This window comes from Buteo buteo, chromosome 13 (assembly GCF_964188355.1).
Source record: "Buteo buteo chromosome 13, bButBut1.hap1.1, whole genome shotgun sequence".
Taxonomy (NCBI): domain Eukaryota; kingdom Metazoa; phylum Chordata; class Aves; order Accipitriformes; family Accipitridae; genus Buteo; species Buteo buteo.
The window spans coordinates 9,018,692-9,043,085 of record NC_134183.1 but is presented as its reverse complement, the minus strand read 5'-3'; the positions used below and the strand labels follow the sequence as shown (position 1 = coordinate 9,043,085).

Sequence of the window (24,394 nt, the reverse complement as noted above, 5' to 3'; positions counted from 1 at the left end):
GGGGAGAAGGCTAATGCAGAGATTATCAGTGTTCCTGTTTACAGATGGAGAACTGAGAATATCTACTTTTTTCCCTCCTCTCCTGCTTCCAACAGATGAGAGTGAAGGCTGATGGGACCTTTGGCCCAGGGATAAGGCACTTTGTAGGGACTCAGGAGATGCTGGTTCAGCTGTGGTATACCTGACACAGGATGATGATTTTGTCCCCTGGTCTCCTCCTGTCTGGTGAAATGTGGTTTCTTTTGCTTGTCCTGTGCCTGTCTGGTCTCCAGAGTCCTTGTGCCAGGGCTTGATTTTATTATGGGTCTGTGCATCATCTTGTACAATGGGTTTCATTCTTGGTTGCTGCCACTTGGTGCTACTGTAGTGCAAATAAATGATTAGCAATTGCATCGTGAGCAATGATTGTATCATGATTATATCAGAGCAATGGGATGCATCCTCTCCCTGCACCCAGTTACACCAGAGTGGGCCAGGACAGGGGTGCTGTAAAAGGTAGGGAAATGACCACCCTGTGGGCTGCAGTCATCAGAGGAGTTTCCTTGAGTTTTCTCTCAAAAAGATCCTCAGCAGGAGTCAGGGACTGGCACCTCCCTCGCTTTCTATGTCCCAGGACAGGACTTTTGGAGCAAATGACACCAGCAGCAAGAGAGAATGCTCACAGAGAGGCAGATTTAGGCACTGTGGACTGCATGGATTACTTTATGGATTGAGATGCTGAAAGATAAAGGAACCCCTTCATTTATTTGCATTCCTGTCTGCGCGAGCTGTCCTGCAGCTTGTGTCCTCCGTATATACCATGTTTTTCCGGCACATCTGCTCTCTGCAGTTCACAGCGTGGTTCCTTCTTTGTGCTGCCCATATCTGGGTGTTAACCAGGCTGCTTTTGGCTGGGACAGTTGGCTGAGGGGTTTTCCCCAGGAATATTCAGTGCACACTTAAAACACATTCAGACAATGTGACTGTCACACAAACATTGTGCTCCTTTTGTTTCATGTACATCTCAAATTTTGATGATTACACCAGCCACATCATTTGTACTTAGAGGATGCATGAAGCCCTTGGTGTTTCCATTAAACAAGAGAGGATCAGATGCCTTTTAACGATGATGCTGTCCTTGCAGGCTCCCACTCCACCGTTTACAAGGATCCCATGATTCTCGTTGGTCCAGAGAACCTCACACTGACGGTGCACCAGACCGCTGTGCTGGAGTGCATTGCAACAGGCAATCCCCGACCCATCGTCTCCTGGAGCCGCCTAGGTAAGCCCTGGCGGTGACCAGGATTTCCTCCTCCTCCTCTCTATAACTGTCACCTGGGAAATAGGTAGGTGCCACTGACCATTTTATGCAACAAGTGATTCACCCTTTCCCTTCCCACTGAAGTTGTAGGCTTGAAGTGCTTTGCATCCTCGTGTCTACACTTTGGTTTTTCTTTCTGCCAAGATTCTGTTATTATCTGTTAGAGAAATGGGTTGGTTAAACCTGCAGACATTTCATGAAAGGTGATAATTTTATCTTTCCTCGAGTGACAGCAACTTCTTCAGCTGCATCAAAACCACTACCATTGTTGGCCTAGAGAAGCAAAATCCTACACAAACACATCTTTTGCATAAAACAGACTTGAAAGAAACTCGCTGCCTGTTCAGGGAGTTTTAAAAAAATTTTGAGGGGAAGAGAGTGTTTAAAGTAGCGTGTCTGAAGCTGTGAAAAAACAAACACTTGCTGCTGGGGTCCATGATATTTTTTTAATCAGCATGGAAACCAGAGGCAGTGTCTGATGGCATCATACAAGCAAGGAAGGACAAAGTGCTATCTTTCTCCCAGTCTGAAAGCAAGGGTCATTTTAGGTTCTAACTTTGTGATAGTAGCTCAGAAACGATTTTGCTCGGAGCAACACTTCCATTGCCCTACAGAAATCTGTGCTGAGCAAAGAGCCAATGGCTTTTGTTTTATCTTCCGGAGCTTGTAACAACTGTGTGCACTGTGGGGCTGTGTTCAGTTAGTATTTCCCAAGCCCTTGTGGTCTGCAAGGTCACATCATTTTGGGGATGCTAATCTCCCCGAGTCCCCCAAGGTGGCTGTGAAGCACAAACAGGGGTAATCCGGCCTCATGCAGCTGTGCTGGATGTGGGACTTCACCCCCATGACTCTCCAAGGGTCAGGGTCCAGCTCGTGGAAAGGGTGACTTCCCACTCCAGAGCCATCTGCCAGGGGACGAGGACACATCCAGCATCAATTGCACAATTTCTCCATGTTGCCCTCCTGCTTGCATCCTCTGGTTGCTTGTAAAATCAGCTTGTGTCTGCCACTAGCTGTTTTTTTTTTTTTCCTCCAGAGCTATAACCGTCAGATTGATGCTGTTTTAAAAATTCCCCAGGTACGCTGTATCACTGTTTTGGTTCTCTTGGACACAAGGCGGCTCTACGTTAGCGCTCCACTATAATAAACTACTTTATAATTGCCTTAATTATAAGTGCTTATTACCTTCTTCAAAACACTTGTCTCTATAGAGCAGTGCAATAATGAAGATGTAATAGCTTCATGTGATGTTTGTCTGGATGGTCTGAGCTCAGCATTGCCTTCCACCAAAAATAAATACCCTCTCCATGCTGCTTTGCAGCACAGCAGCAGAATTAGAGATACTGAATGGGAAAGAGATGCCGTTATTTTCCCTCCCCTTCAGCAGGAATGTTTCCTGTCCAAAGCATCACAAGATCTTGTTTAATATTACACCGATCTCAACAGCGATGTGGCATACAGGCTCTCTGATGAGTTGGTGGGTTTGTCATCTCTTTGTAGCCATTTCGGAAGTGCTTTCATGTCTCCATGTCTGTGTGATCAGGAGAAAGGAGAGGGGTTTATGCTGGACAGTGAGGTCCTCTAAGCATCTGTCATCTGTACATGTGGTTTCCTCCTGTGTAAAGGTAGTCTTCCTGAAGGTCCTCCTACAGAGCTGGTTTAGCTTAAATACCCAGTTAATTTACTCAACTTAGAAAAAAACGCCTTTATCCACTCCCAGAAATAAAAAAATTGTGGCCACAAAATCTTAGAGAGATGCAGCTGCTTTAGCAGTAGGCCTGACTTAATTTAAACAAAAAAAGTCAATTTTATGCGAACATCTTTCTCGCCTGGTCGAAATAAAGAAGAGTCGTGGCATTGCCGTGGTGCCGGCTCTTTGCACAGGGATGCTGCCGTTTTGGAGTGTCTGTCTGAACCCCATTGCTCACAGTTTTGATGTTGTGGCATTTCTTCTATCAGAAAGGAGCAAAAGAACAATTTTGCTTTCACAGCTTTCTGGTGCAGGGGAAAGCAAGCCATAAACAATATTTGCACTTTTTGCTTTGGCTTTGCTAAAGCCTCGGTGGTTTTCAGTGGGAAAGGCATCTATATTTTGCTTGAAGGAAATCATTCAAATTCTGGGCCAGTTTTTGAGTGTCACACAATCAATTTTGAATTTAATTTCCTTGGGAATATGTTGTAGCCCCTGACCACAAACAGAATTCCTGTGTCTCACCGTGCATGAAATGTCAACATTCATTAGAGAGCAGGCTCTGAGAGAAATGTAAAATCATTAAGGGTTTGTTCAGGGAAGATAGGGCTTTTCCTTTCAGAGCTACGCACTTCAGGCTTGGACCTGTATGTGTGCACAAATGAATATCCTGGGCACTTACTGCAAAGCCTTTTGAATGAATGACGATTTTAATGTATCCTTACCCTTTAACTGACAGGCCACTGAGCTGGCCTCCATAAAAGGTACCAAGGCAGAATAATAAACTATTTAGAGAGATACAGAAAAGTGAGGCGAGAAAGAAAAGACAGTGATTATCTGATAGCATTATACAGAAGTTGTCAGAAAGGATCGCACAATGGGAAGGAAATTACTAAAGAGGGAGCCATTCAAGAAGTAAACTATACAACAATTGTAGGAGCCAATTAATTGGTAACTTATTGGACACAGAAGCTTGCAATAGGTGGCTGACTGGTTGACAGGAGCACCGTTCCTGTAAGTGTTTAGAAATAATAGAGTAAATTTCACCACTTCACATACTGAATAGTCAACTGTTGCAATGTACTCTAAATATGCTAATCCACAGTGCCCAGTGTCCGCCGGAGCAGGAGACCCATGTGTCTAAAAAGTGGAAGGCTACTATGGCACAATACAAAGAATTCACAAAAGACCTAAATGATCAACATTAGAAAGTTGTTACTTTCTTTCTACTTGCTACTTATAAAAGAAAGGCGTTCGTGTTGTTGCATATTCATATCGCCTGGCACGTTTTAACAGGTCTCCGTAATTGGTGCCGGTGTGCCAATCACTTGGTTAGCAGGCGGGAATGGACTCCAGAAAGCATCACATACACCTTGGAAAAATAAATAATGCAGGTCCCCAACCACAGGCATCTTTCATCCAGACTTCACCCCAATGGGGAACCTGGAAGCCTCTACTTGTCCATAGCCAGAGAAACTTTTGGGAGCATCTCCCATTTGGAGAACAATCTCCTTTATTAATGGGTTGCCTGGCTGCTCTTCACAACCAGCTGAACCTCCCCCTTCTGCCCTCATCAACTGAGGATCGACAGAGAGAATCTGTCAGACATTTCCACCCAGACTGGCTTGTTTTCAGCCCTCAAATTTTCTGCTTTTGACTTCATAAAAGGAAGTAGAAGGTCATGTTAAATGAGCAGCAGTTTCAAGCCTGTGTGGGTCCTGAGAGCTTTGGGAACTGAGCAACAGTGTTAGCTTTTGCAGTCTTTCAGATCTCCATGGAGAGATGACTTCGTGATGGCAAGTGATGCCAGGAAGGTGGGTTGTCAGGGTTTGGATCCGTTGATCCAAGCCACTCTTCAGGTCTCTGTGTAAGGGAAACAGGGTTAAAATAGATAGCAACCTTTGCAAAGCAGGTGTGAGACATCAGTCCCCCTGCACAGCACTTCTGCAAAGTGCTGAGCTTTCAGGATGCAAGGAATTTCTTGTGTAAATACTCTGTATTATTTATATGTGTTGTCAGTGTTACTAAGTTGGACTTGATATTAGCTGAAGACCTTCTAACTGAACACAGAATGGCTCAGGTTGAGTGAGGCACAATACAGTAAGAAGGATGGAGCAGGCTGGGAAAGTAGAGATTTCTCTAGAAGCCCTTTTTGGTGCTTTTTGGAAGGGAGGAGTTGAGTAAGAGGCATATAGGATGATCTGGCACAGTGATCTTTGCTGGCTGTTAGAGGTGGCCACAGTCTCTGAAACAAATGGCAGATCTCCTGAGGTTTCTGAGCTGGAGAGCTTTGTTCTTCAGGGAAATGAAGGATGCTTGGTTGACAGGAGACGTTTCTTTAGACCACCACACCTCTAATTAATAGTTGCAGCTAGTGAGATAACTGAGGACGTATCGATGCTGGTATTTGGACCCAGCTGCAGGCTGGGTCTTTGCATGCTTAAATTATGTAGCATGTTATAAATAATACAGTAAAACTACTGACATTCAAGTCACATTTCTGTGGTATTTCTTAAGGCAATGATGTGATGAAGCATCCAGGTATGGCCACTCTGCATCTTCACTGGTCCCATCCCTCCCTCGAGAGAGAGATATTTGATTTTTACGCCTGTTGTAAATATGGACTTCCAAAAGGTCTAATTTAAAAGATGAAATCAAGTTCAATTTGAATTTAATTCAGACCTCTTTACACTTCAGTTCAAATGATGTTTGAAAGGAATGGTTCCTTCTTATTGCTCATTAAATGTGGGACAGGTCATGTTTTACTGTCCTTTTTATGGCTGAGCCATTTACCGCTGCAGTGGCTTGGCCAGCTATGTGATCATTTAATCATTTAATGACATTGTTTTTCTCTCTCTGAAAGACCTGAGCATTTTTCTTTGCAATGCAAATAATGAAGTGGTCTGGCATTGCCTGCCTAATGAAGCAAGGAAACCTTTAAGTTTAAAAATTTCCTGAAAAACAATATATAAAGAGCATAGCTGGAGATATGTTTGTGAAGTGCTTTGTAGCTTTCAGTCCATGTTTTGCCGGTGTTTCCTAGCAGGATGCTGCCGTTAATCTGAAATGGGATCCCTCACTTCTATCGCCCAGGTTTGAGAGCTGATGAATGTGCACTGCTTTCACTAATGCTGCCAGAGACACTTGCTCTCCGTCCCATCACGTGCCTTTCCATGGGGATCCAAGCACGTGCTGAGCAGCAGGTTGCAAAGTGGCATTTCTGGGTTGATGGTTATTTTGTCCCTCTCCTTGAATGCTGCTTTGCCTTCACGTTTTTCCAATCTATCCCAGACCCTGTTGGTTATGAATGGCCCAAATCCTCATAATATTCTTTATTATGCAAAGCATGATATTACAGCTAAAGCATACGATTGCAAGATAACTTTTAACTAGCCCTGCATGCCTGTCTGTGTTGAAGCATGAAGCCTGCCCAAGGTCAGGGATGAGCCAGGTCTCTGTCAGGGGCTGTGTTGTTGTAAAGCAGAGGCTACGAAGGAAATCCTTGGGGATAATGGGGTGTCTCAGGGTGACTGCAGCAACCGCATGGCAACTTGCATTTCCCTCTGTGCTTTTCATGAAGGTTTCCTATTGCTGGATTACACCAGAAGCAGCCACTGAAGTGGTTCTGTGCTGTAAATATTGGTAACCAGCCTGAGTCCGAGGTCCTTCAGCACTAAATGTCCTTGGAAACTGTTCTGCCCGCTGGATGATGATACATTTTAAAGCAGGCTGAACAGCTATCACCTAGCATCTCTCAGGAGGTGGCCTACAGGAGTGGAGACCAGCTAGAGCATCTCAGATCTTTCCCCATGACCCACTGCTTCCTACAGAGCAGTTCTGATTTTATTTGGCTTCTTCCATTTCCTTAGCAAGATTATGGCACAGACCAATATAGCTCCAAGGAGGAATTTTTCAGATTAATTTTTCCTTTTACTAGCCACAACTTTGAAGCACAAGACACAGGATCTTCTGCTGTTGCGGAGCACACATGTATGGAGGGCTTGTGGCATGGTCAGGTGGGAAGATCACCAGGGCTGGTGCTTGCTTATCCCATTTCTGTAGGTTCTTTAGCCTTCTCCATGAGCAAAGGCAAGAGAGAAACTGGATTGCCGTTTCCCATCTGATGAAGTGTGCTCCTTTAACTGCTCCTCCAGTAAAACTACAGCCCTGCCTTGCCCCTCTGCTCAGACACCCTGACACATGCTAGGACTGATTTAGAGCTGCCTTTGTCAGACAGTGTCTTAAAACACAAACCAATGAAACAATAAAAAGCAATAGCCTGATACTAATGAAACACATTGTAATTAGAGCTGGCTGGGAATTTTCCAGTGAAAACAGGCTTTGTTGGAAAAAGGTGAATTCACTGATACTGAACTATTTCACGTTAAGCGCTTCAATTTTGAAGACCTTGTGCTGGAGCCCAGGCATGTTTTTTTGGAAACTTTGCTGCTCTCCAGCCAGCCTGCCTCAGACCCAGCACTCAGGATGGAGGCAGCCCTTTCCAGTTGCTCTTCCAAGCCAGAGCAGCTGAGCAGATCTAACCACCAGCTCAGAGTTTGGCTCCTTGGCGCTGAACTCTTGTGTGTTCAAAAGCTAAGGAATCCAAAATCCAGTGTTCACCTAGTTTCCAAAGCCACAAAAATCCATCAAGGGTTAGAAGGCAAAAAGGCATAACGTCTGGCTCAGGAAATCACCAAGTCATAAATTGCTGCATCAGGGAAGTACTGCTGTAGGTTGGCTGGTGTCCTCCCCCGAGCACCTCTGTTTGGAGCAGGCTGTTGAGCTGGTTGGATCCCTGATCAGTTACATGTAAGAAGCTGATATGATTTAACTTGGTTTAACTGTTCTGTTGAAAAGTGTTCTGGGTGCTTCATCTTGATCTAAACAGGTAGCTGAAAGCTTTCACATCTCCTGTGATGATGCCTTGGTTTTCCAAGCAGCACAAAGTGTGGGTTTGGGCAAACAGCTGAGGATCCTGGTTTTCTCCAGAAGGCAGTTCTGCTAAGAGCATCAGCTAAAACCCACTGACTTTACTTGGCAAATCCCAGTAACAGAGCATGGCACCACTCCATAAGTGCTTAGATTGGACCTCACCGTGGACCTCACTCAAAGGTCCAGCATGTCTCTCTTACTCTTTTCCCTTTCTTTCAGACGGCCGACCAATTGGCGTGGAGGGGATCCAGGTGCTGGGGACAGGAAATCTCATGATCTCAGACCTCACCGTGCAGCATTCTGGCATCTATGTGTGCGCCGCGAACAAACCCGGGACTCGGGTGCGAAGGACTGCGCAGGGCAGGCTCGTTGTACAAGGTGAGCAAACCCGGGCCTTGGGGAGTGGTGATGCCCACTTCGCTGTGCCCTCTGCACAGGCCCTACGTGTCGCCTGGGCGCTGTGATGGGTTGGACAGATGCTGACTTTGCTTCTCTGATGGTATCAGACAAAGGACCTCTTCTCTAGACACATGGTTTTCCAGGTGGGTGTATGTCTCTGTGTCCCACACAGATGAGTGGCAACCAGGTATCAATCAACTGAGGCCTCAGCTGCATGGGTTGCAATGGTTTCCTACCCCATCACAGGCATTTATCTGGCTTAACAGACACCAGTTGTTACTTGTTATGTTACTTGTACATCTCAGCAGAAAGCCTGGGCTGCATTAATCAGCCAAATTCATCTCTCACCTCTGCATGGTCCTTAGTTATATGGGGACATGGGCACTGCTCTCGTATTGGATCCTTCTGCATGACAGATATCGCTCCTGCAGTGATATCCAGGAGTGGATATCACTCACAGAGTATTGCTCTCCAACTGAAATGGCACCAGTAAGTCTAAAACCATTTCCAAAAAGTCAGTGAGAATGTTTTCTTTAGCAGTCAACACTGTATCTGAGCCCCTTGCCATGACATGAGTAAAGCACCGTTTGGGGGCCGTGCCCCAGAGATGCAGGTTGCTCCCCTTCCCCACAGCAACTGTCCTGAAATGCCACTTGTAAAGGGTGATTCAGACCAGAGTAAGGTCAGCACTCAAGAAACCAAACAAGTCCCCTCCACATGCTCCGTGCGACCAGTCTCCATGTGAGGGGATCCAGGCAAGTATTTCAGAAGGCAAGCCCAGCTGGCAGTGTGCTCTGAATGGCAGTAATCCGCCCCTGATTACAGGCACTCACCTCCTCTTCAAGCTAGTCCTCTTAAAGCACCTCGCGCTCTCATCAGTTCACTCATTAACCATTGACTGATGATATCCTGAATCTAAAATTATACACCTCCTGCCGGAGAGAGCTAATTGAACCTTTCATGCTGGTGATGGGGAAAGTGCCCTGCTCCAACCTTGATGCTCACCTGACAGGTCCCAGGAGTCACTGGCGGTGATCTGGCACCACACCACTTGTGCAGCAGCCATGGTCCCTGGGTGCTGGCATCCCTTTTCCCCTTTGCCTTGGGAGCAGCAAGGAGCAATGTAGAAAAGGTGCTTATACAGGGCTGCTCATGCCTCCTGAGTCCCAGGTGCAGATCAGACATGAGAGGAGGTGAAAACTCACTGTTTCTTTTGCCGTTGGATTTCTGGGTGAGCAATGCAACGAGGGGGCCTCCCAGCTGACTGGGGATGGGCACACCTATAAGTCCCCTTATTAAGAAACACCAACACAAGCATTAAGAACAACCTCACTGTACTGACACAAGTCCTTTAGAGCTGCTGCAGGACAGCTCTGCCTGTGGTACATGTAGCAGAGGTCTACTAAACCCAAATGCCAAGCTGATGTCCAGGAGGCAGGCAGGCAGACCTGAAAGAAATTACTTGGAAAATCTATGAAGTTGTAAAAATAGAGCTATTGAATACTGTTGACTGCTCCTGTTAGCAATTGGATGAGAGGGGGAAAGGTAGCACAACTTCTCATTGCTACAGATCAGCAGTTTTCAGTCTCTTCGGAGATTTGAACATTCGCTCCTGAGCAGCTGGTCTAGTGCTGGAGTTCATCTGGGGTAGAATTACTGTGGATTTTCACCCAGGGAGCCAAGATGAGAATGTGTCCCTAAAATGGTAGTCACAGGGCCATTGGAGCTCAGCCTCGCTGTGGAATGCTTCTGCATTTAGCATTAGCAGAGAAGTTGGCAGTGGTATGGAGGAGCGTGGCCACTGCATCCTTGGTGTAGCCCTTAGACATGAGCTGCAGCGTCCAGGACCCCAACCGGTGTTGCCCATCCATAAAATGCTTCATGTTTTTCAGGGGGCTGCCATTTCCCACGGAAGGTAATGGCAGACCCTGGCCAGGCAGCTGGGCTCATCTCAGGTTTGTTCAGTCTCCCTCTGGAAGCAGCTTTTCCTTCCTCTGAATCTCATTTTGCCTAAATTTTCCAGCTGAGAGGTACAAATAATTGCTGTTCAGGTTTGGGAAGAAAACAGCAATAATGACTGACATGGGAGACTGTGGGTTTTATCTTTGTCAATATGTCAGGGATGCAAATTACATCCGTAAAGAGAATAAAAGCAAAGAGCAGGCTATCAAAAGCCTGGTTGGAGAGGAAGTTAGCACAGGGCTAGGACAATACAGCGTCCTCAAAGCACGCCAGGCCAGGTACTTGCTGCCTTTATGCAGGGGCCCTTGAAGTGCCTGGAGGCACAAATTAACTTGCCCCACGTCTTTTGAAGGAGGCTCAGTTTTATAGGTGGGAAACTGGGGGAGAAAGGGCGATGTTTCCTGTTGTAAGGCAAGGAGTTAGCGGGAGGCTGGGACAGAGACCACGTCCTCCCTCCTGCTGCCAGCGGTGGTCCTCGTCGCCATCCCAGCAGCCACATGGGCAGAGGTGTCCCAGCGCAGGGCTCTGCTCTTGCTCTGGCAGTAATGTTCTTTCCCATTGCAGGCTCTCCTTCAGATCATCTAATGCCATCTTATTATCTTCCTGGGAATTCCTCCTCCCTTCAGAGGAGAAGGCGTCAATCCCCCGCTCCCTCCCTTCCTGCCCTCCCCTGGCCATTTAGGCTCCTTTGATCTCTTTTGTAAGGTTCTCACACAAGAAAGTTTCCATTTTCTCTTCAGATCCCGACACAGCCATTTGAATATTGCTTTGTGCCGGGCTGCAAATGAAAGTCTCACGGGGGGAGTTGTCGAAGGGCCGAATGCGTCGCCGGCTGAAACGGAGGGTGTGCGTGCGTGTGGTGCAAGGGAAGAGCAGGCTTCGGTGGCAAGGAAAAAAGAAAAAATCAAAGCGCTTTCTCTCTACCTCCTGTGCAATCTTTTGTGCTTTATTATGTGTTTGGTGTCATAACAAACTGATGGGCTGTGAATGGCCAGATGGTCACCAGTGTTCTCCACTCCACGCTTCATTTCCTCCTGAAAGCTATGCAGAAAAATGAGATCCCATCTCATAAATGAGTGCCCATCTTAAGGACATGTTTTTGAAGGCTCTGCTGACAATGACTGCCTTGTTCGCCTTGTTTTCTGCCAGCAGAACCGGGCAGCGCTTCTTGGTCCAGCAGATCCGGGCACCGCTGCGTTTCCTGATGTTTCTTCCATCATTCTTGCTCGCCGGCATTGCAAACCTTGGCTGTGATGTTGAATTCATCAGCAGATGTATTGCAGTTGCTGTGTTTTAGGCTTGGCTCTGTGGTACTTGGTTAGTCCTCGAGTTTAGCCCTAAACTCATGCTGCAAAAACAGCTTCAGTACATGCTGCATGGGTCAGTGTGCCCCATGGAGCAATTCCCTTCCTGCCCATGTTTTCCTTCTCAAGAAAAGCCACCACACAGGGACAGGTGGGCACTTGGATCTCATCCATTGGGATGCTGGAGTAAGCTGGGGTGCCTGAGCCCTCTGGAGCATCCTCCCAGGAGCATGCCAGTAGGTGACACAGGAACACGTCCCACTGCTGCAGAGCTCCAGCCTGCACCTTGCCGGGACAAGAAGTTCATGATACCTACTGAGGGCTGATGGACAGCCTCCATGATGGCCTCCTTGAGTGGTCTCTGCCTATTTCCTAGCGGACACAGTCAGGGGTTCCATCTTTGGCCCCAGCAATCCCACCAGCTCTACAACTTAAATAGTTAAGTTACTTATGTAAGCATCTGGGCATCCTCTGTAGTCAACGGAGAGAAGCCAAGTGGGCAGCAGTTCTTTTTCTTAAATCTCCTGTCATCCGATGCTGTGCTTGACTGACTTCCCTGTTGATCTGTCTTCTCCTTTATACCCTTATTATAGGTTCTGGTAGCCTAATTTATGAGGTTTTGTTGCTTCCATGTTATTCTTCCTTCTCCTCACCCCAGCCTCCCTCCCTCACCCTGCCACTCTGGCTACTTGAGAATTAATGTCAGCTTCGTACTGAGGCGCAAAGGGCAAGGATTCGTCTGGCACCGGTGCATCAGCTGTCAGTGCTCCCTGATCCTTAGGACAGTCTTTCTGAATGAGCTGTCGGGTGCTGCAATAAGCACTGCACTGGAAACTCATGGCAAGGGCAGCAAAGCTCGCTGTTTCTTGCAGGACACACTGGTGGCTGATCACTGCTGAGATGAGATGTCCCTAAAGAGATGGAGCCTGTCCAGGTCTTTTACAACCCACTGTTACGGTGCATCTTCATGCTATCACAGTTTGTTGAACACAGTAAAAGCTATTGAAGCTCTTCATTAATGATTCTGAGAGTGGTATTAAGCGTTATTGCTTTTTGATACCAATGTCACGCCTTTAAATATTCATTAAAACTGCATGATCCCCTCCCTCCCATTAAGTCCTGAATAATCAATGCTCTGGTTTCTTCATACTCCACAAGCCAGGGCTGGATCCTGCCAACTCCTCCTTGCCAGGTTTGAATCCTCTGCTCTTACCAGTGATCTTCATTAATATCTTCGTTAAGATCTTCACGGAGGACTGAGAACTGCTTCCTCTTGCTGCCTGCGTTGGCCTTTTGGCATGTAGTGTGGAAGGGGGGGAGGCGTTCAGGCCACTGTGCCTCCGTGCAGGGTGAGATGAGCACTGACAAGATGCTCTATTAATTATGAATGACAAGGGGAGTAGAGGGCTGGCAGCAGGCAGGGCTTGGCTGAAGGCAGGGCTTTGCTTCTGCTCCTTTTCCACTAACCCAGGCCAGAGGTGGCAAACTCTCAGTTCCTGTCAAAATCATTTGAAAAGGCAGGGAGAGGACCTGGGAGGAGGAGAGCAGACGTTCTTCTGCCCAGGAAAGGAGCCATTCACCCCGAGACCATGCACCAGCAGCCATCTCAGGGTACCCTGCCTGGGGACGCTGGTACGAATACTGAGTCGGGTACACCCTGGTCCGGGGTAGCAGAGGGGCATCTCCTTGCAACGACTTCTGTCCCCATGTTAAGACCCTGGTGGCACCTGGACCATGTCCTTCCTCTGATGCTGTTGGAAGCTGGTGATGGGGACAGGAGGAGCAGGAACAGCAGAAGGGCATCCCATGTCTTGCAGCAAGGGATACCACTGAGCAGGGACAGCTCGACATAGTGGAGGTGGAAGCCATTCAAAGGAGTGGCCGCCAGCTCCCCAGAGAGTTTAAGCAAGTTAAACAGGGGCTGGGGTTTTGATCTGGTTGTGTTTAGCAAGGCAGCGAAGAGGAGGGACGGCGGAGGGGAGCAGGGACCCAAGGAACCCGAGGGGCCGCGGTCCTGAATAGCATCGCTGGCACCGAGCCAGCGGCCGCAGCTGCACGTTTGTTACCCCCGAGTCACACGCGACACCGCTCCAATTACTCCCTCTTGACACGGGCTAATAAGGGAGGATAAGGAGAGCCGGCGATTCCAGAAGGGTTACGCCGGATGCTTCTTTCCATATTTAAACTTTGTTTCTGCTGGAACAAATGACGGGTTTGAGATTTGGTGAAGCGGGGGGGAGGCAGAGGCAAAGAGCCAAGCGGCAGGATCTTTAATGAAGCTGCAGCGAGGAACTGGAAGATGGCCGTGCCCTTCCTAGGCATTGTGGGTTTGCACCTGCGAGTATTGCGGGTGCAACTCGTGAGCCCAGATGAAAGCAGGGAGGTGCACAGCCACTTGCAAAATAATTGCTCCTGCAAAACCGCGCCAGCACAAAGCGGGGGGCAGGAGGTTAAGGAAGTCTTGAAAATCAAGTCTCTAATGCTCTCACTGTATGCCACAAAGGGACCATTCACTGCAGGGAAGAGGGGTTTTTCCCCCTGTTTATCCATGCTTCCAATTTTTATTGAACCCATCCTGAATTTTATTTTAATTTATAAGTCAAGAGGGGGAAAAATGTAGGAGGGAAATAAAAGGACAAGGGATCGATTGGCACCTGGGGAAGTTTAGCAGGAGGTTCTGGAAATATGTGTCCATTAGGTTGCTGAAATCGGGTTCATTAGTAGGCCTGAGTGCCGATAGAAGTGGCCTGACAATAAACTCTGCAGCAGATACCTCCTGCCGCTAACATAAGTCAGACCTGCCATGCACCACTTCCCTTTGATTATTAAAAATGAAAGAGGGGGCTCCTCCGAGGTAGACAGGCTCTTCAGTGAATTTCTGTGTCTTTCTGCTTGCAGGACTTATAATGTGCGTGACTTCGCTCTTACACACAAGCCCCTTTGGCTGCAGTTTGGCCTTGTTACAGAGCAGCGATGCTCCTCCCTTGCATGCACACAGCTGGGGAAGAGCTTTATCACCGCGTGCTCCTGCAGCAAACCCTGAGGGGTATTTTTGGCCATGAACCACAAAGCTCAGCTCTTAAATAACTGCTCCTGCCTGCAGCCTGGCCACCCCTCAACACAGTTTGCTGGATCGGTTTGCTCCCTTCTCCCATCCCAGCATCTCTCCTGGTGGCAGAGCCCACCAACCCCATGCTTGGAAAATGCCAGCGAGTGGCACTGAGCGTGTCTCCCTGGATAATCTTGCTTTTGTCGGAAAAATTTAACACCAGCCATCCATTATGTGATGCTAGTCGGTAAATTCATTACAGGCCCATGCTTCTCATCAGTTTGTCTTCATTGCGGCTGCTGCTGGTTCCACCTGATTTTAGGTTTCAGCACCAACATGGAGTATATTTATCACTTTGCTCTTTGAAGCGTAACTACTTGAATAAACTCACCTATTTGGCAGTGTCTTTCAGGCCCTGCTTTCTGTAGGCTGATACGCTGGTTTATTCTGATAAATTATTTTAAATCTATTTTGAATTGGTGGAAGAGGGGAAATCACTTTCCATTTAAAAATGTTATTGTTAAAGGTTGAAACATTTGGTTACGAAGTGAGCAGCAGATCCAGGCGTGGTGGAGTCTTCTGCCAGGCTTGGCAGGACCCCAAGGGTCCCAGGTTGCAGATCTGGGGTAGAAAAGGCTTCCCAGCCTATTGCTACTGGGAGAGTCTGCAGCAGATCTGATATTTACTGGGGAAAGAACAACCTGACGGATTGCTGTATGCACATCCATACATTTCTTTCCCTTTTCAAGCAGTTTGCTAATGTCATATGGGTCCTTTGGGCAAAGCCAGGGCGTTGCTCTAGCTCTGGCATTGATGAAACAGCAGATCTCCACAACCGCAAATACTATAATTGCTGCATGTAGTTGCAGTCTTCCTTCCTCATCACTCTTCATACTGTCAATATGTGCTGATTTTTGCAACCCTCCATAGCAGAGGGCTTGTTTCTGACAAGGTGATGGCCCTGCATGGTGCCACACGCTATGAAGGGTTTTGCACGCTTTCCGTTTTACATGTGTGCAAACAACTGGAGACTGCTGACCTTCCAGCCTGTTCCCCTTAAAGGCAGGATGCATTTTTAAATAACCTTTGTTATTTTGCAGCATTGGGGTTGCTTTCAGTGGGAGACTGGGGAGAGGTGATTGGGCTTAGACCCTGTTGCTGTTTGCCTGAACCCTGCAGGACTCACCTTGGCTCTCCATACAGCACTGAGATGACCTTCAGGTGCCTTGTATGAAGCCGTGACTGCTAAGACAGGCAACCAAATTGCAGCATTGCATTGATTACGGACACACCATCCAAACCATAGTTATCTGCTGCCTATGCTGTGAGTTGGCCAAGTATTCCGTGTTCCCAGACAGACGAGGCTTATTGAAGTCCAAGCTACGAGGTTGCTCTTCATACCAAGATAAAGTGGCATCATCATGACTTTTCTCATCCTGCTTCTCCTTCCTCCTTGCAGCCCCCGCAGAGTTTGTGCAGCATCCCCAGTCCATTTCCAGGCCCGTGGGGACTACCGCCATCTTCACGTGTGTGGCCCAAGGGGAACCCCCCCCCCAGATCACGTGGCTGAGGAATGGGCAGATCCTGGAGACCAGTGACCACATTAAGCTGAAAAATAACAACAGGTAAGTCCTTGTGCACTGGCCGCTGGCACTGCAGCGCGGGGTGGAGGGCAGTGTGAGACACACAGCTGGGTTGTGCCATTTCCCCAGCGTCAGTCTGGAAGATTGACATCGCCTACCTGATGGTCCAGAAATAACTCTCCCTGCAGGTGTAATTCTTGGGCAAAGAGCAAGTTAGCTCACGCAGGCTTCAGCTTTTATGCAGATAGCAGATTTGAGGCAGATGGGTGCAGTAAATTTTGGACCAGCTGATGAAGGCTGGCAGAGAGCAGTGGGGTCTGCAGCACGTCCTTGTGAGTCATGTAAGCCCTGCTTTTGCTGTAGCACCATTGCACTGGGCAATGGCTAACGTGCTCAAGGCCAAGAGGGGCATGAGTGATCCTGAGAGACTGCAGCCCTGCTGCTTGAGCACCTTGAGAAGGGAGCGCTTTAGAGCTGGCTCGGCTTCAGCAGGTGAGGTGGGTTGCTGTCACGCATCCCTCAGACTGATGCAGTGCTCCCTCAACCTGCTTTTGAGGGAGGCTGAATTAAAAGCCATTATTTTGAACTATCTGGACTCCAGTGGAAAGGGAAGTGAGAGAGATCCTGGCTTGCTTTCCACATTAGCAAAGAGCTAATGTGAAGGTGGTAATGTTCAGAAGCAGATATGTGGATTCAGCTTGGGCTTTGATAAACTAAAACACTGCTCCAGTCCTACTAGTTGCACTTTGTAGGCTTACATTTCAGTGCTTCGTGCTTTATTGTGCCAGGACATCAGCATTACACTTTGATGATGCAGGAACCCAGCAAAAGTTTGTCTTCAGTCCTGATCATCAGCTGGGTATTTCTGGAAAGACTAAACATTATCACTGGAGTTGGCAGGGACCGCACTCACTCTGCAGTGGAGGAACCACGCTTTAACCCCTGACCATTGACCTGCCTGGGTGTGCAAATGCAAATACATTTGAAATAATATTTGCGTGGAAGCTGATTTTCACTAAACTTCAGCCTTTTATCTCACTGGGGGAGACTGTTTTCTCCGAGTACTAAATAACTGCATTTTTGTGCGAGGGGATGGGGATGTTTGTACTGAGGAAATGATACGGTGGGATGCACTTAGTGGGAAAATTACAAGTTGACAACATAGTTTCTATGGAAATAGCATGGAACAGTATACTGAAAAATAATACGACCTGTGTCGTACACCTAAAGTATTGGGAGAGATTTGTACTCTGTGGTGTCATATAGCTGCTATCTGTACTAACAAATGCGTCTCATGAATGCAACTACCCAACATCGCTGGAGGGTCCAGACCTTCAGTTTAGACTGTTGGGAAGTGCTGTGCGGGCACCATGGCTTGTTCCTCAGGAGATAACAGCAGTTTTATTTTTCTAAGTTTCTTTATAATATGGCTTTTTGTTTTGAGGTTGGAGGCTTTTTTAAAGCTTTGTTATGTGGAGAAGGGAAGGATGTGAGTTGCAAGAAGGATAAGGTGTGAGTTGTAATAAAATCAATCAGTGGAGGTTTTTTCTGAGCTGGAAGTTTTTAGAGCTTCAGGGAACTTTGTCTGTGCACATAGAGACACCACTCAATCCAGGCTCATGGTCTTCTAGTTCATTGCATGGGTTTCTGAGGCATGTCTGCCCTTACGATATGAACAGAGCAGAAATGGGAGAAGGGAAATTAATGTATCCCCTTTTATTGACCAGGAAGCAAAGTCAGAAGTGACCAAACACTTTACAAATGGTCATTAAATCCACGACAAAACTCACACTGAGTCCAGCTCTGCATCTCGCGCAGATGTCTTGCCTGTGAAATCATTCCTCTTCACTGTTTGAGGAAGGTAAAAGTAGGGTCTTCGGTCATGGTCATGCCTCCTGGCCAGGTTCCTGTGGCTGGAGCTGCACTACACGTGCATGTGAACTGCGACTTGGCGAACATAGCTGTAATCGTTTTCTTATGGCAATCATTTAAGGCAATTTAGCGTCAGCCTTTTCCACTGCGAGTTAAATGATCAGATTACATTGCATCTGGCACAGGCTGGAAGAGCTCAGCCAGTTACTGGGGCTCAGCTGACACGTGGCATCTTCTCAAGCTATAGTAACGTGATTGTAAAGCTGAGCCCTAAGGCCATCGTACTCGATGATGTTGAACTTTTGGCTTTTTTTGCGCTAGTCTTGGTCTACTCTGACCCCAACTTCAGGCAAGTGGCCATGCCTGCTGGTTTGCAAAGCTATCAGTTTGAAAAATGCCCTCGCTGGTACAGCAGGGCTGGGTGCTCCATGAATTGGAGGAAACAGATCAACGGCTGTTTTTTTTCCTGAGCTTTTTCAAGGTGTCCTTTGTTTCATTCTCATGGGCATGACTAAGTGCTGTAAGCCATTTAGTTCCAGGCAGAATCAGTCTGTGATTATGCCTTGGATTTATCAGTCTATTGCACTTGGAAAATATTTGTCTGTGTAACGATGGATCTTGAATCTACTAGTAATGAAGCTACTAAACTGCACTATGAGCTTTTTAATTAGATTACATGGTTTCCTAGAAAATTCATTTGGATTAAACTCTGCTTAATATGGCAATAAAGGTCTGAATGCCCCCAAAGGGTTTTTTAGAAAAAAGAGTAAATCATCCCAAATCATATCATGTGCTAATTGATTGCAAAATGTATCATTATGAGCAACTTCATTCTTGTAAACGACCACAGCTAGAAGTAAGGTCCAGACCTGCAGAACATGGTGCATTCAAGATGCCAGTCTGCTCCTGCAAACTTGAGGCATCACTCCTGCGGGTAGCAGCATGTCTGCACAAGCCCACGGCCGATGGGAAGATCTGTCCATCAAACTGTTGCTTCACAAAATTATGAAGGGCCCTTTGGCATCTCTGTCACCCCACGCTGTCTCTCATGTGCAATAACTGCAAACCCAAGAAGAGCAAAACCCTCAAGGTTGGGGGACGTCAGAAACCCATCATCATTGAGATGGGTCAGCAGCTTCAGGACTGGATTCACTGCAGGTTGGATGCCGCTGCTGGTACAACATCAGACGATCACTTGCTAAGCAACTTCCAGTCTTTAAGCACAGTAAAATAAGCCTCACAGGCTGCGTCTGATAAATACCTCTTCCCTCGTGGTCCCTCAGATGTGAATTCTCATCACCTGATGTGTTGACAGTTTCTGGGCACATTAGCATTAAAGATCAGCCTTCTGCTGTGCCCTCTCCAGAGGTGGTTGTTATGTTTTGAAAATGCCAGCTGTGTGGGAACAAAATATCCAATCGATGATTAGCAAAAATCAAAAGCAGTTCTGGGATAGCGGATAATTGTTAATGAAAAATGCATGAAGGCTCAGGCGTAGGGAATTGTGGGGTTTTCCATTAAAAGCTGTGAATAAAAATCACTGAAGGAGCTGACGATGGGGCTGCCTTGCCATGCAGTCCCTGGGTTGGGGATGGAGCCAATAGCTGTTGGGGTGATGCTGCACTGAACCATGCTCTCGGATGAAGAAGCTGATGGAGTCTCTTTTACCTTGGTGGAGCTGTCCCTGTGTCCAGCAGCCGCACAGTCTGTCCCTCTCTGTTGATCAGAGATGCCATCTTGCCCATATTGTTCCTGGGGTGATTCAGATCGATCATGATCCAAATGCCTGAGAGGTGTAATGGGCACTTCCAGCAAAATTCCCAGCTGGCATCACCAGCCTGGCCCAAAAGCAGTCATATTGCTGCAGGAGGAAGGGGTGGTTACTGGCTGAGTTAATCATGGGCTTGTGTAAAATCATGCTTTCTAGGTTATTACTTCAAAATTTACAAGGAAGCATGAAATAGTACCCGAATTATGGCTCTGAAAGGTTTATTGCTTTTCTTCCTTTGACCCAATCAGGTTCAGGGGGGTAATTTTCAGCCTAGAAGTATATCACACTATGGGGTTTATATTGCCATAATAGCAAGGAACAAAGGCCAACATCTTCAGAGAAGGCAGGCTCTAAATATTGATTTTCCAAGAAGATTTTATTTACAAAATGGTAATTAAGGGACTTCATTTGTTCCACCGGAAAAAGGCTTCGTTAGAACCTGGGCTCAGGTGGCGTTTGCTCTCCTCAGTGACCTTTGCTTATGAACTGTCTCTTTTTTAAATTCTTCCTCACTGGTTTGCACTTGTTTTAGTGCTCTGGGAATGACTCACTTCAAGGGCCGTGAATGTTCAAGGTTCATCAGGGAAAATACTCCTCCGTAAATAAACTTCAGGACAACTTTGCTTTTCTTGCACTTGTCATGCTGCTTAATCCTGGCACAGATACAGAGAGTGACCTTGAAGCACAAACACCCAAGCACTTGGGACCAGTGTCATTGGAAACTAGAGCCTGTCATTCACAAAGTGGCTTTTTTCTATAAAACCCACATTAGCTGGGTGTGGAGAGATGCAGATGGGTTTGTACATCCCTTCATGGTGCACACACCCCACAAACTCTCGAATTTGTAGGGATTTGGACACCTTAGAAGGGAGGACAGGCAAGCCTACAGATTATTTATGCAATGAGTTTGAAGACCGTTGGTGATTATGGGAAGGGTACCATATAGCAAATCATATTTCCATTCCTGGAAGCCTGACAGATAAGTACTTGGAGGACTGGGATGTGAACCAGCTGCTCCTGATTTAAGAATAATTTATGCATTTGACTTTATTTGGAAGATACTTGGAAATGGCCTTTGCAAGGACGGTCTCTGCACAAGCGTCCAAAGCCCCGCTAAACAGCGGGGCATCCGCATGATCCTACCTTCCCTGCACTGAGCAGGGATCCCGTGCTGGGATCACACAGCTGTATCCCATGAAAGGGATCTGCAGCAGCCCCAGAGCAGCTGATGGCAATGGGCATCAGTCTCTCCTTCTCATGTGGCTGCGATTATTTTGCTACCAAGTTGCCCGTGTAATTTTTCTCTGTGTGCTGCTCTGCTGAGCTGCTCTTGAAGTGCATCACCAATTCAGGGTTTTAAGTGTTTCTTCAAACTGTTGCATAAAGCAAAATACATCTGCAGAGCAAGGTCCTTATGCAGGAGCCTTTGAGGCAGGACAGAGCCCATCACAGAGAAGCCCAACATCAGCCTCCCCTGGATTAAGCTAGCTCTTTTTCCTCTCCAACACCTGTGCCCCTTGCTGGGAAAAAGATTTGAGGGACTTTCCATTTAGAGCAGATAGCTCTCCCAGCTGTCTGCATTAGCAGTCCTACCAACATAGGCATCTGCCCTCCCTTCCAGTAGCTTTTCCTGAGATCCCTTGTGCTTCCCTGTGGTCCTGCAGATACAAAGACTTTTCTGCTCCCTCCCCGGGACACGATTCGGTTAAATCTGTGATTGCACTCTCTGTGCAATCTCTGACTTGTGAAGACAGGTTGAGTGGCAGCCAACGTGTTCACCAGATAACCAGCAAGTCTTGTAACACGGAGCAGCTGGCTCTGGCTGTTGTCTCCTGCCTGTGACAGGGTGCACTTCCCAGCTCTGCAGGGATGGGAGGACACAGCTCCACCACCGTCAGTGCAGTTGGACCCTCCTGCCTTGGATGTGAGGGAACAGACCTCTGAAAAGTCCTTTAATTATACATGGGAAATTGGAGCCACTCACTTGCTGAAGGTCTTCTGCATGGAGCTCGGTGCTCTGCTGGGAGGTGCTCCAAGCCAGGGCTGCATTGCAGCACCAGTGAGATGTGTCCTTCCCACCTGGGAAGGATCAGACCACCTCTGATGTGGACCAGAATTGAGCCAAGGGACCCAGAGCCTCCAATGCTAGAGACTTTGGTGTCAGGTTGGATTGTAGAGCTGAGCCTGCCACTGCTTGTCCCCAATGTGGTACCTGAGCAGTGGCAAGTTCCCAGAAGGGCTCAGCACATGTCGTGTCAAGACAGGGCAAACCCAGGTGTCATGAAGCCAGCAAAGAAGGGTCAGCATTTCAGGATGAAGTGGTGCCACTGCTGTGCCTCCTGTAGCAAATGTGACGCTGCTTACAACGTCCCATTTGCAGAAAACGCACCGTACAGCCAAATCGCCATCCTGATGGACTCTGTCCTCTCCCAGGGGTGTGAGAAGGAGCAGCATCTCAAACCAGCTTTGCAGGCTGAGTGTCTGCTGGCCCTTTCATCTGGCACAGGTGGGAAGGGTGGGGTGGTTCCCCATGGCACCATGCACCCCACTGGGACCAGCAGCATCCCTCCAGAAACTGCGCTCGGGTGAGTCTGTAACCACAGAGTCAGGCTGGGATCCTGGCCAGCGGGCTGCAGTACCTGCTAAATATCAACCAGTTTGTATGGAAAGGGTTCCTTCTCCTGCCTAACATGACCCAATTTCACCTAGGAAGCCCTGCATATTTAATTTCTGGAGGTGTAAGAACATGCTCATAGAGGGCTGGGGACGATATGCAGTGTCCCTCTGGGCTGCTGAGTGTCACACTTCAAGTTTTGCACCTTATTCTCAGCCTGTACGAGGCAACTTTCAAAATACAGGACATTTCTGCAAAGCTGCCAACAACCAGCACTGGAGGGGAAAAAAGCTCCTTTCCAGTGCAGTATCGGCCGGCAGCCCAGGAGTAGTTCATTTGGCACAGTGAGGCACAATATGACCCATAACAAGCGGAGGTAGAGCGAGGCACGGGGATAGGGCATCTGAATGCGACGCTGGTGGCTTTCTGTAGCTGCTGGCACTTAAAATGCTCTCCCTGCTAGCCACAGCCTGCTCTCTGCATTAATTTCATCACACTCCCCCTTTTGTGTGCCTGTGTGCGCGCGCATGCTGATATCCTTCCAGATGGGCCCCTCTTCTTCTTTGTGCTGCTGAATCGATGAAGAGGCTTCCTTCAGTTCTCAGACTTTTTCAGAGGAGCCTTTGGAAAGCCGATCTCCGGTCACTGGCCCGGACCCCTGACCCGAGCCAGATCAGTCATCCTGATTGCCTATGAACTGGGAAGACAGCTTGGGAATACTGTGGCTTTCGAGCAGCGGAGGCCTCTCATTTCAGCTCAGCCGGGTGTGAATCTGCAGCAGCTCTTCTCCCCACTTCCATCAATGCCTGTCAGGGCATTGTGCGGAGATGTGATGGAGCCCTCGGCTCGCTGAGCGGCTTTGGTGACCAGCAGAAAGCCTTCTGGCATCTCGCCTTGTCTGACGTGCTCGCGGCACTGCCAGTCTGGCACTCGCGGGAAAGTTTTCCAACAGCAGATGTCCCAAAGTGACAGATTTTTTTCCTGTTGACAGGAAGAAATAAAAGGACGCTGCATATTTCAGATGGTTGACGCGCAGAGACGCTCTGCAACTCCTTGCACGGCAACTACATATTTTCCTTTTGTCTGAGCTTCTTTAAGAAAAAGATGGAAAGCAGCAAAACCTGGGAAAGCTGCTGGACCGAACACTGACCCTGCCTCGCTGCATCCTCCACATCCCTGGGGGGTGATGCAGTGGGCAAAGGCAGGAAGAATTTGTCAATAGTTAAGATGAAAATGGATGCACAGCAGAGGTATCAGCTGGGATGATGCTGGGGTTCATGTAACTCACTACCAGCTCCTGCCCTCCTCATTGCAGTTACCAGCGTGCTTCAGAGCTCACGCCCGGGCTTGCAGGGAGCTCGGCAGCCTCCTTTAGAGGCCTGTGGGTGTTAGAAGGACCGACAGAAAGAGAGAAAACCCTTATTCTCGTGAAGCTGGTGTTTAGATGCTGGACATTCTGCTCACCAACTTCTCCACACTCAGTTTCTGCTCCTTACCCAGGTTTATAGGCATAACCAAAAATCCAGGTGTTTTATTGAGCCCGTTGCCTGTGCATCATTGCAGGTAACGTGGTAATGTCCCTAGGTAATGGATGGCCAAGGCTCTTACTGCACAGTACGTCCCAGCATAGCCTTGTAAATCTCAATGAAAATTACCTTTCCAAAGCCTGATGCCAGTTTCTGGCTACTTGCCATGTCCACTTTGTGGAAATTTATTTTATTTATTTCTTCTGACTTGACTGTGCATGACAGTGTTACTGGCCACCCTGGGACCTCTGCAGAGAGGCAGCTGGGATGTCCATGGCTCTGCCCAGCTCTGGCTCCCAGTGGCCAAGTGCTGTCCTGCTCCACGACCACTGGCATCCAGCACATCATGTGTCACATGAGAGGAGCTTTGCTCACCCCTCAATCCTCCCAGG

General features: G+C 47.8%; 1 protein-coding gene across 1 annotated transcript in view; it reads left to right on the top strand.

Annotated features, from left to right (window-relative positions):
- The window catches only part of IGDCC3 (immunoglobulin superfamily DCC subclass member 3), a 105,635-nt gene that overhangs the window by 70,206 nt on the left and 11,035 nt on the right, over positions 1 to 24,394 (top strand). Inside the window, exons 5-7 of the mRNA XM_075043888.1 lie at positions 1,124 to 1,261; positions 8,142 to 8,300; positions 16,096 to 16,261. Coding sequence (XP_074899989.1) covers positions 1,124 to 1,261; positions 8,142 to 8,300; positions 16,096 to 16,261 — 463 coding nt within the window. The remainder of the gene's footprint in view (positions 1 to 1,123; positions 1,262 to 8,141; positions 8,301 to 16,095; positions 16,262 to 24,394) is intronic.